Source organism: Muscardinus avellanarius (genome assembly GCF_963383645.1).
Source record: "Muscardinus avellanarius genome assembly, chromosome: 7".
NCBI classification, from domain to species: domain Eukaryota; kingdom Metazoa; phylum Chordata; class Mammalia; order Rodentia; family Gliridae; genus Muscardinus; species Muscardinus avellanarius.
Window position 1 is genome coordinate 113301910 of NC_137793.1, and position 15241 is coordinate 113317150.

At 41.9% G+C, this 15241-nt stretch overlaps 1 protein-coding gene across 4 annotated transcripts in view; it reads right to left on the reverse strand.

Annotated features, from left to right (window-relative positions):
• DNM3 (dynamin 3) overlaps nucleotides 1–15241 on the reverse strand; it is a gene marked incomplete at both ends in the record, with an annotated part of 508438 nt that overhangs the window by 228477 nt on the left and 264720 nt on the right. For all 4 annotated transcript variants that reach the window (XM_080699096.1, XM_080699095.1, XM_080699094.1 and 1 more), the window contains one exon: nucleotides 14013–14126. In XM_080699096.1, coding sequence (XP_080555222.1) covers nucleotides 14013–14126 — 114 coding nt within the window. The remainder of the gene's footprint in view (nucleotides 1–14012; nucleotides 14127–15241) is intronic.

Consider the following 15241-nt stretch of genomic DNA (forward strand, 5'->3'; position numbering starts at 1 on the left):
AGGAATACTACTTCATTTTAAATGGCATGAGCTAAATTAAAGGTCAGTTTAAAAGCAAAAGGCCAATTTATAAACATCTTCTGAATGAAAGTGGTCTGTTTATGCTGGTACATATACCAACACTTACATACACATAATCATAAAAATAGCTGAATCTCTTTCAAGGGTAATTAGACTCGGGCCTAGTTTTACTTTGCTATGATTTTATGAGAGATACACAAATATTTTAAGGATCATGGAATCTATTTCAGAAGACATTGACCAACAGTGAACATCTTCAACTAACATTGCCTTCGGATTAATGGTAAGTGTAAGCATGAAAGTCAAGCACTGTGCGTGGTTCTAAAGAGGAAGAAGTTTCCAGGGTCTGTCCAAACTGCCTTTCACAGAACTCCTGCGGTTCTTCTCCTTCATGTTAGTGTGTGGATGATCGACAGATTAGACTGGGCAGTGGGTTTAAGATTTTTTTTTTCTGGCCATTTAAAAGAAAGGAAATTGAGAGCCTTAGCGTCAACACCATCACGCCATAATTGGAGCAATAGAAAACAATCTATTGAAACTTTTAAACCTACTTTTTTAAGCCACAGATCTCAAAATCAAAGAAAGTCTGTTGACAGTGGGGCCGATTTGACGCTGGTCACCTTCCTGTAATTAGTCAGTATTCTTAATATCCTTCCTGCGTGGCACTCTAGCCTTGGCCCCAGATAATGTTTATGTTCTTAAGACCAAAGTACACTATCTACCCCCACTTCTCGCCTGCAGACCACCCAAGTATTTCACTGTGGGAAAGAGTAGTCTAGGCACAAAAATCTTAATGAAGGGTTTTTTCTCATTTTTTCTAATTTTGATTGAAGTCGTAAGCTAGTATAGGAAATAAAAAGGAAAGTACAACTTAGTAAAGTGAAAAAAAGAAAGGAAAAGAAAAAGTCACTCATCTGCAAATTTTCTTGCTCACCAAAGAGAAGCCAAAGCTTCCAGTGGCTCTGAGGAATCTGCTAATTAAAAACACGTTACGTGACGCTAGGAAGAATCTCCCACCCATCGCAGTAATATCCAAATAATAACTAAAAGACCATCACTCAGAAATCCCAGCTTAAAATAACTAGAAGGTCAGGCTTTAACCTGAGACAGGAAATTCCTGAGTTAAGAGTGAAACTCTCCGACTTCAAATCCCCTTCTGCTGTGGCGTTCCTGCGAGCTATGTAGATGTAAATATTTAGCCTTTTCAAAGGCCTCTTATTTAGAAATTTTATCAGTTTTAATAAATAAGGATAATGAAGGAAATGAAGGAAAATAAGTAAATCTTCATTTTGAATGTGCTGACTTCTGGTAACCAGGTTAGTGGGCTTGCTTTGTTCTGATTCTACCACACAAGATTTAAGATTGTTCTTTTCTTGTGTTTTTTTTTCCTTCAGAAATAAGAAACAAAAATGAAATAAAGCATTAATCACCATATTACAAGTACATGATATGACAATGTAATATCTTGTATATGTTTAGACTGGAATTTTAAGTGATAATGAGGTAATAATGACCCTATAGTTTAAGAGATAGAAAAAAGTTTTTTTCTCAGTCTTCAACCTTTTTTAACAAGTTTAGAGGCAGGTTCACTCTAACTGTGAAATTTGCATATGCCCCATATTTACTAGAAAATGTGTTTTTAAAATCTACCAGAAACATAAATTACCCAACAACCTTATGAGTGCAATAATCATTTTTCTCATTTTTTCAGCGAGATGTTTTCCCCTTGAGAAGCTGTGATGATTTTTCAGGTTCAAAGCTTTGTAGCTATCTCAGCATAATTAAACTGTTTCGTATTGAAGAATGATATATGAACTCACAAATATTTCTTTTTATTTCTCCAGGCTGCATGCATCTTTTCTTTAATTGATCAGAATAAACTGGATCATATTATTTGGGGGAAGGAGAGGGAAAATGATACATAATTATAGTAATTTTAAATTTATCCTAGTATTCTCTTTGTAAGCAGATGCATTTATACTTTGTTACACTAAAGTCAGGACGATAACAACAGTATTCCGAGGTACTTATTTTTTGTATATTCTGACCTTGTAATTGTTTAAGTAGCAGCCAAGTTTACTGATATTTTTGATTCTGTCAATAATATAAAGGTTTCTCTACTTTAATGGGATGACCAGAAACAGAATCAGACATTTATTTTCTTGCAATTAAATAAATACACAGAAATTGTACTTATCAGTTTCTTGTTAAAACTTGACTATCTCTAGTCACTGTATGAAAGTTTAGATTTGTAGAAAACATTTTTTGTCTCTAAAACTATTTTGCTGTCCATAAAGTTTCTACTGATTTATTTCTTAGAATTTTACAATTAAAGGTAAAAAAAACCAAACTATTTGTTTTCTTTAAGGTTCTCTGAGGAAAAAAAAAAAAACTGTAACTATACACTCCTAGGATAATAATGTGGTTTTGTTTTTGTTTCTTAAAGAAATCCCATGTGTTGGAATTTGGACTATTTGGATACTTTGTTTTTAAAGGGGGCCAGAAGTTGTTAAATGTATCTACATATGTGAATTGATTGTTTATATTTAAATGGCAATAATTATTCTCAACTCACCCTAATTGTATTTTATATCTGTATATTTGACATCATTACCTTTTTCCTTACTACAAATTATAAGGAAAACTTCCAAAGGGTCTGGATATATTTTTTTGAAAAAAAATTTTTTCTGTGTTTAAGGTACTATTTTGTAAAATATGGCACTTATGTCAAAAACACATTCTGAGCATCACTGTGGGCAACAACTTTCTAGTTTATCCCCTTTGACTCATGGTGTGACCCTCTAGTTCATTAAGAGGTGGAAAAACTATAAGCTCACGATTGCTTTTTATTTGATTTTCACATCAATACTTAGAAACTTTGCATTCAAAAGAAAAATGAGAAATTTAAGTAAGTTCCTGCTATTTAATATAATATTGGTTTTATTGGTTTTATACACACACACACACACACACACACACACACACACACAGTGGCAAATATTTCCTTATTGCCACATAAAGGTATTAAGTGGCAATATGGGTAAAATTAAGACATTGGTCAACTTTCATACACACACACACACACACACTGCCTTGTAAAAATCCCATTATCAAAGCATCAGATACCAAAGCCCACTGGCTGGGCTGCCAAATCCATTAGGCTCATTAATTATTTTGGAAATGGCTGCCATTTCCACGGAAATGACAATTTTCTTTTTCACGGGCAAGGTTATGGTACTTATCTATTACAAGACACATGTATAAACACAGCCTTTATCTTTAACTCCAGTATCATAATATTCAGAGTTTTTACAAAGAGGAAAAACATCTGGTTCCATCGCTCTGCATTCTGTCTGCATGCAAGCCGGTAATATTAGGAATTGGACTTAAGAATAAACCTTGTGTTTCATCTCTCTCCTTCTCTCTTTTATTATTTTTTTCCTTAAAAATTTCCACGTGAGCTTCCTGTGACGCCAGCTATCCATGTTAGCACATTTGAAGCAAACGTATAAGTGTCCTTTCTGAATAAAGTCCAAAGTCTAACTTGTTTTTAGTTCCCCAATGTTTTAACGTTTTAATTCTGTTGTGTGTCTTTCTCCCCTTCCCCTTCCCCTCCCAAACCACCAAATGTGGAAAGCCAGCTGAGAGTATCTGTCCCTGAGCCAAGGAAGCCAGAAGGAACCAAGGGCCTGGCTGGACAGAGTTGTCATGTGTCTGCCTGTCTACACTTGCTGTGCAGAACATCCGCTCTCCTGTACAGCAGGCACAGACAGGCAGTCGCACGACAACCCAGCCTAGTGACAGCCAGCCAGAGAGCCTCACACCATAGAGCCACGAAAGCCACGGCCACGGGCGGGCGGGCGGGCTGCGCTCCCGTTGCCTTAAGACGTAACTCGTATGTATTATTATTATTTCATTTTATTCTGATTCACGTATTGAAACCCACCCAAAGTAAAGTGAGTGGTGCCTATGAAATACAATAAAACCCATTTCTGAAAACGTTCCTGTGCTTGTATAGTTCTCTCGTCCTGCCTGGTGTCGGTCGTCACGAGCCGTGGCACTGACTGTGTGTAAGTCTGCGGCATCCGTAAGGGACATGCGAGAACCTGTATAACCTAACCACGGAGCTTCAGTCTGGTGTCTGGACAAACAATAAATCATTCCTGTAGTTCTAAATCCATAACTAAGTATTGTTTTCTCTCTCATGACTTTTTTCTTCTTTAAAGGGGATGAGGTGGGGGGAGAAAGAGAGAGAAATAAGGGGGAAAGAATATTTTGAGGAATATGGAAATACTCAAGGTTTTTGAGTTAGGCGACTCTGCCGGTCTTATCTGGGAAAATATACTGAAAACGAAAGAACTTCTGACAAGAGTTGGTTACATGATTAAAATAACTGCTTCTCTTTGAGACATGGAAGGTGGACATTGAAACCGGAATAGTTGCGTGGGTTTGCCCCTGGGTCGCCGTCTCCTTGGGAACCCCAGGGCCCGCACCCACCTGGGCACGCGCCTCGTTCGCTGGACAGCGAGCTTTTCCACTTTCAAAAGCACCAGGGAAGTGGTTTGCGGACGCGCACTGTGTACCTGGCCCTGTCTTTCAAAGAGATTCCAGAACCTCAGCTCCTGCCCTGTTCACCCAGGTGAGGCAGTCAGGCTGGCTTCAGTGGACAGTATTTCCTTATTGCCACATAAAAGAAATATGTGGCAAGATGGGCAAAATTAGATGTTGGTCAACTTTGATTTGGTCCATTAAAACATTTTAGCTCTCCGGGCGTGGTGGGCACGCTTGTAATCCCTGCACTTGGGAGGCAGAGACAGGAGGATCGCGCAGGTTCGAAGCCAGCCTGGCTGGCTTAAGAGACCCTGCTTCCAAATAAAATATAAAATAGGTCTGGGAGTGTAGCCCGGAGGTAGAAGGGTTCCATCCTCAGTACCACACACACACACACACACATTTTAGCTTTGGGTGCTTACAATCAATTTTTTATCTTTCTTTTAGTCCAGTCAACCTTTAAAAATATTAACACAGGGCAACCTGAAATTGTCTGGTTCTTTTTCCTCTAAATTTAATCATTAAACACTTCAAGTACATATTTTGAACTAAAGCAAGCTAATTTTCATTCGGATATTTCATTTTTTTAAATGGAAGATTTTATTTTCCCTTCAGATCTTTTATTTTTTAAAAAACCAAAATTTAAGAAATGAAAGATCTGCAGGCTAAGAGCCCCCAAGATGCCAAAATTTCAGTCCGCCCTTAGAGACACACAGTCTACTAAAACCCACTTCTGTTCTCCCAGGACTCAGTGAGCCATCCAGGTTTTGACCTTAAATAAAATTCCCGTGGATAGAAAACTGTCTCTAATGAGGTTTCGCAAAATGTAAACTATAGATAGGAAAGATAACACAAATATAAAAATGTCCCATGGAATATTTACATTGTTCCACACAATTTTAAATGTTTTATACACCCCGTGGCAAACCCAGACCGCAGCAGTTCACGGGTGGAATCATTCCGTTGTTTCCCAGAACGGCAGCCCCAAATCAGTGCTCGGTGGCTTTTAGGATAACTCAACAAGCTAGTCAAAACAGTAGGAGCCTGAGGTAGACACCAGGATGCCCCGGAAGGCTGGGTGGGGGAGGAGCAGCGGATTCGTGCCAAAAGAGGCACTCCAGAAAAATGTTTCAAGTAGTTAACTTTCTGTAAACACAATTGGGGAGGAGAGTACTAGGGATTGAACTCTGGGACATTTTACTTTGAGCTACACTCCCGGCCTTTTTTCATTTTTTTAATTGTGAAATAGGATCTCGCCAAATTGCTGAGGTTATCACTAAGTAGCTGAGGCTGGTCTTGAACCTGCGATCTTCCTGTGGCAGCCTCCCAAGTACTGGGATTACAGAATCATTTTTTTTTTTTCTTTTGGTACTGGGAATGGAACCCAGGGACATTCTACCTCCAAGCTACATCCCCAGCCGTTGTTTATTTTATTTGTTTGTTTGTTTATTTATTATTATTTTTTTGAAACAGAGTCTTGCTATGTTGCTGAGGCTGGTCTTGAACCCATAATCCTCCTGTCTCAGCCTTCCAAGCACTGAGATTACAAGTGTGTGCACCGCCACACCTAGCAACGTCTTTTGTAAAAGCAATGATTTTACTCTGATCTCAAAAAAGTCTTCACAGAATGTTCTCTATACATTCTAAGCTTATTAAACGAGGCACATTTAACTTAAAATCTTTACCTTCTGGGAAAGGGTGCTATCAGTGGGTCAGAAGGTCTTTCCAGTCTAAGCTTGTGAACCGGAAAAATAATGCATGTAGAGGAGTAGGTTTGGAACTAAAGATATGTTTAAGAAAGTTGAAATCATAAAGGCCATTGTGGTTTATTAAATAATACTTTTTTTGAAATTGTAAATCTCTGCATCATGCCAAGATGTGGAAAAGTTTGCACGAGGTAACCCTGAATTAAACAGCACAACATGAGCCGGGCGTGGTTGCCTTGTGATCCCCGCATTCGGAGGTTGAGACCGGAGGATCAAGGCTCCAGGACAGCCTCAGCTACTTAGTGAGGCCAGTGCAACTCAGTGAGACCCTCCTTAAAAATAAAGAATAAAAAAATAGGACTGGGGTATAGCTCAGAGGTAGAATGCCCCTGGGTTCCATCCCAGTACTGAGAAAAAAAAAAAGAAAAAGAAAAAGAAAAGCCTAACGTGAGAGTTGACCTGTGTGAGGAAAACACAGGTCTGCGAAAAGGAAGGATTTTCAGTAATTTAAGTGGATTAAAGTTCAATGTTCATTTGGACACATTTTGGTAAAAAACAAAAAAGACCAAGTCTTGGCTGAGTGAAACTTCTGAGCAAGGAGGGTTAGTAGAATTCACAGGCTCAGCCCGACCAGCTCCATGGCAGAGCGTGCAGATCCAGCGGAAAATACACACACAGTCTCGAAAGTGTAAGTGGAAAACGGGAACTTCTTGGTCTTGTTACTTGACCAGCCGGGGATACGGCTGTGGTTGTTTCCTATTCCTGGAGTTCCATTGGCCATCTGTTAATGGCTACACAATAAAAACAATACCAAGTAAATAGCCCTATAAGGGAATTATATGATCTCCTTATCAAGCTATCCAAACATTTCAACCCGCAGAAATAAGGCCTGTAATTTCTGAAGAGTCCAAAGAATGTCCTTATTTTGATGAGGACTCGGGGGTTCTGCAGTTGTGTGAGGTTATTACGTCTCCATTGGAAAGGCCTGTATCCTGCTTCTCTGCTTTCCTAGCAGCTCCCCACTGTGAGTTTCATCTTTATTTTGGGCTAGAGAAATAGAATCAATATTGACTAAGTACTTTTATTACTTAATAAATGAGTGATCCCTTTTCCCCGGATACTTTAACTCTTTTTTTTTTTTTTTTGGTGGTACTGGGGTTCCTGGAAACCCTTCTACCTGGGGCTACACTCCCAGACCTATTTTATATTTTTTGGAAACAGGGTCTCTTAAGCTAGCATGGCTGGCTTCGAACCTGCGCGATCCTCCTGTCTCCGCTTCCCAAGCGCGGGGATTACAAGCGTGCGCCACACACATTTTTAACTCATTTCTCACTGATATTAAAAGGCTCTCTTCTCCCAGAATCAAAGTATCTTATTTTGTAAATTCTTAAATTTTAAACTCGGTTTAAAGGCCATCACTTCTTTCGAATGCTGATGTTAAAATATTAATGTCAGATTATCTAGACTAAAAATTCCTTTGAAATAGATCCTATTTCAGTCCCATGTCTTGTCTTTTTCTACCCCCCCCAGGACTGTGCAATATATACTTATGTGGGAAATATATACTTATGTGGGAAAATAACACTGAGAAATTTACTTTTAGCTTAAATCATCTTCGATACAGGAGGTCAATCTATGTAGGCAGTGCAGAAAGAAAAAAAACATTAGCCTTCTATGATGAAAACTAACAAAAACTTTCTAAGGCCTCCTACCTCTAATGGGAATCTTCCTCAGTAATTCATTAATTGAAGCACTGAATATACCACAGTATGATGAATTATTATACTGTATTTATTCACTCAATTTCTTGGTCATACCTTTACTAATTAATACTTAATTAGTATCTCCTCCTTAAAAATGTTTTTCTTAAATCCATTCATTTCCACCCAATTTCCAGCAACTCATCCCTGCCTGAGCTACCATGTTTTCTCACGTAGAATATGGCAACCGCTCTCTAATAACATCCAATCCACTTCTGCCCTCTTCCAATCAACTCTCCAGGAGATAACCAAAGGCTTCCTTACAGACTTTAAGTCTCATCCCATGATTGTCCACCTTAAAATTTAGCTTCACTCTCGTGATGAGATTAAAAGTCTTCCTGTCTATGTATCATCTCTCTCTGTGCCAGTTATTCTGGGTTTAATCCTGTCGTTACTTCCATCAGGCTCAATTCTGCCTTAAGACGTTAAGGCAGACATTCTCTGACCACTCAGTTTCCTCAGTCCCCCTCCTGGAACCCCCCACCCCAGACAGTGTCTGCACCACACACCACACTGACATTTTTCCCTTACTAGCCTGTAATCAGCAGCTGATAGGTTTTGCTATTTGTAGATTGTCTTTGATGGGAAATGTCCCTCATGAGGGCAGGTACCACACATTCCTTGCTGACTATTTTATCCTTAGTGACCAGGACCGTGTTGGTATGTAGCCAGGGCTCAGAAAATATTTACTGGAAAATGTTTGACAATTAAAAGTACAACTGTGGTGCTTAACAACTGGCTAAGTCCCTCATTCTCTTTGAACGTCCCAACTGAAGAATATAGATGAAGTACTGACTTAGCTCGGGGCCTGGTGAACTATAAATCCTCAGCCAACATCTGTCATGATAAGTGACAGCGGCAAAATCATCAGAGGAAGAGCTGGCCTTCATGAGTGCTAACAGGCATAAAGGGTAGGGAAAATGCTACTGATAACCACGGCTACTACCTAGGGGGCTTCTTCTTACCTGGAAAGCCATTTGGTTTGGCTGATGATTGTTATGGCTAGGCACAGAATGTCCTCCGCAGAGCTCATGTATTAGTGTCCAGAGTCCACAGAATGAAGTCCTGAGGGTTGGAATCTGTGAAGCTCATCAGAGTGTAAGCCCTCTGTAGCAGATTCACTGGGCTGCAGCCTAGGCGCGGGGCGGGTCCTGGGTTGGCCTCAGGACCTGTGCTTTTGTTTCTGAATCCCGGGCTTGTCGGATCCCCTGCATCCAGTCTGCATGACGGGTGAGCAGAGCCTTGCTCTTTTCCCTCTCTGCTTCCCGCTGCCATGAGAGCCTTAGACCCTAGCCTCACATGGACTGGACTCTGAAATCTCCAGAAAACCGTGAGCAAAGAGATCTTCCGTCCTTGAAGCTGTGTGGTCAGGTTGACTGGGATCCGGCAGTGAGAATGTTGCCTGAGATTGGTTCTGGCCAGTGTAGTTGTAAAAGGTGAGCCTGCAGTGATGGCTGGATTAGATGTTGTCAGGTGAGCTGATCCTACTGTATTTATGGAGAAGTACCTTCAGTGTGGAACTTTCCAAATTGGCAAAAATAAATACACCGGTGTGATATGATACCAAGAGCACTTACTAATACATGATTTCTCGGAGTCCTACAAAATCCCTGTGAGGTGATTTGGTCAGTGGTGGGGCCCACTGGCCAATGAGAAAACTCAGGTAAAGTTATGCAGCCCAGCACTGGCAGCCAGTGTCAGCCACCCGCCACGGCCCAGGCAGACCGTCTCGAGAGCCCTGTGCTCGATCCCTATCACCCTGCGGTGCAGCTGGATCCATTGTGCCTTCATCGTGAAGGCAAATGAGTCATTTGTATTTATTAAAAATCTGTCTTAAGTTAAATAAACCATATATGTTCATATGATATAATATGCCATTCATTAAGCCGTCACTTAGACCATAATGAAATATATCAGGGTACTCACATAAGAGAACAGAAGGATAATGGAACACATTAAAATATAAAAACACTGGAAAAAGTCAATATAAATTTGTGATTGAATAAATGAATAAATTTGCAACAAACATAATGATATTTCCTGTGACACATTTAATTGACCGAAAAAGATGTTTCAGGATTTCTAAATTATGCAAGTGTTCATGTATGTATAAAAACAGAGTATGCTTGTTTGACTTACCAATAAATTGCTTCCAAAAGTAAAGTTAGAACTTCAACTTATTTTCACAAAGGAATATTCTAAATTGGGGGGTTTTCTTTCTTCCTTTTTTTTTTTTTTTGGTACTGAGCATTGAACCACAGGCATCTCCCTCCAAGATACACTTGTAGCCCTGTTTTCTATTTTATTTAAGGTCTTGCAAGACCTTCAGCCACCTAGCAAGACCCTGTCTGGCCGAGGTTGGCTCCAAATCTGTGAGCCTCCGACATCAGCCCCCCAAGCATGGGGACGATAGGCGCTCACCGCCACTCCCGGCTCCTAAGTTGCAGGTTTCAAGCTTGTCCACAGAGCCATGTTGAGTCCTTGTGTGGTTGACCTGTGGCAGCGAGACCTTTACGGAATCTAAGTATCCTTTGAAAGATCCCCACACATGAGGGAGTGCTGTGAACTGGAGAGGCCAGGGCCAGGGCATGCCTCGGGACCCCCTTCTGAGATTGTGTTTGACCTCCTTTCCCAGGCCCTCCTTCTAGCCTGGGCTCTCAACAGCCCCCAGTAACTACTTCCTAAATACGGGTCTCACAGAGAACAAGGAACAGCACGCTATCCGCTCTCTTTTGCCCTAACAGCAGCTCAAGAAAGGTGCAGAGGCAGGCAGCCCAGGCAACAGAAGAGAATGGGCCCGCTAGAGAGAGACAGGGTGGCCGCCTGGGACGGTGAGGTGGAAATGAACGAGCCCCGTTCAGGGAGGAGGAGCTGAGCCGCCGACAGACAACAGGAAGCCCACGGTCGCGCTCAAGCCCGGCGTTATTAGTCTGAAAGCTTCTTCTCTTGTATGTCAAGCACGTTTCTGAATCAGTAAGCACAACTCACGACTAAAGCTCAGCTGTAGGTAGCCCACAGATTTGTGCCCCTGACCCTGAGTGCCCCTGCCCACCATGCAAGCCACCATCGCCCCAGCCCGCTGGCTTCCTAGCTGGTCCCCAGCTTCTACTCTTGATATCACTCAAGGGCTTGTGCCAGGACCCACACAGCTAGTGGAGAGAGCCCCAAAGCTGCACTCCAGAGCCCCCGAGCCCCTGGTGGAAACACCCAGGGAGACGCGAGTGCCGAGACACCTGGGACACTGGACACGGCCAGCGTCATGAGCCCTCCGGGTCTGAGACTGACAGGGAAAACCCCAGGCGGCTCTGGGATTCTTGCCATATTAATGGCTGGGGGCATGGGCTCTGGAGCCCCACCACCTGGTTCAAATTTCTGTCTTGCCACCAACTAGTCGTGTGACCTTGGGGAGTGAGTTACCTCACAGAGAGTAATGCTCTGCTATAACAGAAACCCAGTCTCGTAGAAACAGCTTTCAAAAGGTTGCATTTGAGCCATCTATGGTGGTGTGTGGCTGTCTTCCTAGTACTTGGGAGGCAGAGACAGGAAGATAGGTTTGAGGCCAGCCTCAGCAACTTAGTGAGGCCCTCAGCAACTTAGTAAGGCCCTGTTTTCAAATAAAAAATAAAATAGGGCTGGGGCTGTAGCTCAGAGGTAGAATTGCCCTTGCATTTAATCCCCAGTACTACAAAAAAGAAAGAAAAATAAAAAATGAAAAAGTTGTGCTCAGGGGAGATGATACTGTTGTTTTGGGTGTTGTTTCACTTTTCTTATCCGAATAAATAGGAATGATTATAGTGCCTATCCTAGGGTTGAATTTGGTTAAATGAGTTAAATAAGACACATAAAACAGCAACATGAGTATTATGATACCTCAAGAGGTTCTTTTCCTTGTCTGTCTGACTGGGAAAGGTCCCAAAAGTGATGTTGGGTTTAAATGTAAATAAATTATCATCTAAATTCTTGGAGAAGAAATATATCTAAACAAATATGTCTCAGAACAACTCAACAGCAAACAAGACAATATATATTCTGATTTTTATGAAGAAGAAGTATCTCAGAGCTTCACAAGCTGGCCATGTTATTTTTCTTCTTTTTTTTGGCACCAGATATTTAACCCAGGGACTTTATTATATCTCTCAGCTACACCTCCAGACCTTTTTATTCCTTTATTTTGAAACAGGGTCTCATTAAATTGCAGAGGGCCTTGCTAAGTTGCTGAGGCTAGCCTTGAACCTGTAATCGTCCTGTCTCAGCCTCCCACCCAAGTACTAGGCTTACAGGTGTGCACCACCAGCTAAGCTGAAATCTTAAAATCTACGGCTTCACACAGAATGGCACGGATCTATGAGCTGCCAACCCAGGAAGCAAACGGTTGCTAATTCTCAGTCTCTCTCGATGACCGACCCACCTTTGACTGATGCACGCGGCATGCAGATGTGAATGTAATGCTCTTGTCTTGACATTGCTTGGGGATCTGTGTTCCCTTACTGGAGGAAAATTGGAGGCACCCAACTAGTCATCCAATACTTTACTGACACGCTATTACACGCAGAGCACTTAGGAATTAGAAAGACCTGTCCAACAAGAAACTATGCCTCAAGGAACTGACAGTGGACCCTTGTCATGCTTTCAAAAGACACCAAACAAAGACAAGACTTAAGTCCAAAACACATGCCCTTGATGGCCAGATAAACTTGAGACCATCTCGCCTGTGCCTGGTCTTGCTGTCAGAGTCTCTTACATACCTTTGGCATGCTGTATTATAAATGACCAGACTATAAGAACTTTTTTTTTTCTTTTGGTGGTACTGGGGTTCCTGGAAACCCTTCTACCTCCAGGCTACACTCCCAGACCTATTTTATACTTTTTTAAAATTTGGAAACAGCATCTCTTAAGCCAGTGTGGCTGGCCTCGAACCTGCGCGATCCTCCTGTCTCCGCCTCCCAAGTGTGGGGATTACAAGCGTGCGCCACCATGCCTGGCATATAAGAACTTTTTTTTTTTTTGGTGGTACTGGGGTTCCCGGAAGCCCTTCTACCTCCGGGCTACACTCCCAGACCTATTTTTACATTTTTATTTGGAAACAGGGTCTCCTAAGCCAGCGCACGCGTCTGGCTTCGAACCTGCGCGATCCTCCTGTCTCTGCCTCCCAAGCGCAGGGATTACAAGCGTGCGCCACCACGCCCGGCAAGAACTTTTAAAACATAGTTTAATCTCCATCCAAGCCCTATCAGATTCCGCGGTATCATCTTATAGCGCTTATTAAAGTGCTCTGTAAGGCTAATACTAAGTGTTAATACCAAATACTAAAAAATATTAAAGGCTCTGTAAGACTAATATGGTCTTCTCTGGCACTTTAATAGCTATCAGATTTAAATTAGTAAGTCACAGAATTGAAATTCTTAGTACCTAACAAAAGCCAGAACAACACAATGACTATAACTTACCCTTTTCCAGAAATATCATATTCTCAAAGACCAAAATTTATATAAACAATGAGCCGAGATTCACTTGAAGGCTAGTGATGGGAATGTTCTCAGAGCCTTACCTCGAGACATCCGCCAGAAGAGCAATTCTAAATGCTTGGCTAATGAGCATCGGTGCTGTAGACTTCACTCTGAGGTGGCTGGATCACCATAGGTCTGCTCAACGTACCATATAATGAAAATCGCTTTCACCTAGGTACCTGTGCCTGATATTGTAAAGAAGAATGTTTCCGACTCCTGACGCCCACCTCTATTTCTTACGGTAAGCGCAATATGACTTCGCCAAAGAAACAGGAGAAGACATTTGAAGAGAGTACTATAAGATTAAGACTCTCGGAGCGGAAAACAGTGCTGCTGTCAATAAACACCCCAGGCTCAATCTCCTTGGAAGAGCCACGGGTGTCTGGAAATTGTATAGCACCATACGATCAGAATAATTTAACGCCAGAAATACTTTGGTAAGAAAAACTCACTCTTGGGCGACTCACCTCATCATCTTTGTACCAGGACAAGCTCTCTGCGGTGAGGACGAACCAGTAACCCTTAGAGCCTCCCTTCATGATGCCGATGTTACTGATGGTCAGCCAGCCCTTGCGGATCACCTGCGGGCAGAGGGCAGCAGAGGCGGTTAGAGTGACACCTGCAGACAGGAGGTCGTGGACCAGGGTTAAAAACAAGACAGAACTGCAGCAAGAACAGTGCAGGTCCCCACACAGCTCAACTTCTATTTGAGAGAATTTATCTTCCAAATGTGCAGATGGCTGGGGGGAAGCCTCTTCCATCAGTGGGTGAAAACAATCTTGGCCTCCCATGGGCCGTGGAAGAGAGCGGCTGGTGCAGGCCAGGCCGAGGTGGGCAGCCGCACGTGCTTGTGCAGGGTTGACTGGCTCAAGTGTGACTCTCAGGCCCGCAGTCTCAGCTCCCAGCCCAGCCCCTGCCCATCTGTCCCCCTGGTTTGCAGTCCGGAGGATTTACTGAGAGACTGGCAGTAAGTGGGGAAAGCAGGCATGCAGGCCAGCCGCTTAGATCCTGACAGTGTGAATCGGGCTGATGGAAGGAGGAAGCTGGGATCACAAACTAAAATGAAAACTTTGTTGTTGTTTTTAATGACTTTGATTTTTTGTTTTAAATTTTTTAATTTAAAAAAATTTAATGACTGCTTTTCTTAAAAAATGCAATAGCCTTGATTTATCCCTCGACTTCTGATTATTTTCATACGTAAAACATGTAGCATCTTTATACAAATGTTTAAATGGTGTTCAAATGCCAGAATATGAACAATTTGGATTATACATTTGACAGAAATTATTTATGGGTGGCAACTCCTGGGAAATGCACTTTTCCCCTCACAGGGGTTGTAAAGTTAAATTGTTTTCCACCTGACACAGAATACCACATCCTCTCTGCTAGATCAATTTGATGTCAGAGAACCAGACACACAGATCTACATGGAATCGTGCCATATTGTTCTAAATGTCAAAAATCGGCCTATGCCAAAATCATTCAATATCCTAGAGATCCTAAAATATTTTTTAAACTTCCTTATTGATTTACTGAGTGTCAATTTCTAAAGGAAGCTGAAATACTCTAATAATGAGATTTTATGTTCATGTTGCTATTGGGTGTTTTGGTTGAAGGAGAAAAACTATCCCTAAGGAGAGGCTGCGGTCAGCCCAGCCTCTCTCAACACCGCCCCCTACAGCATCTCCCAAGCATC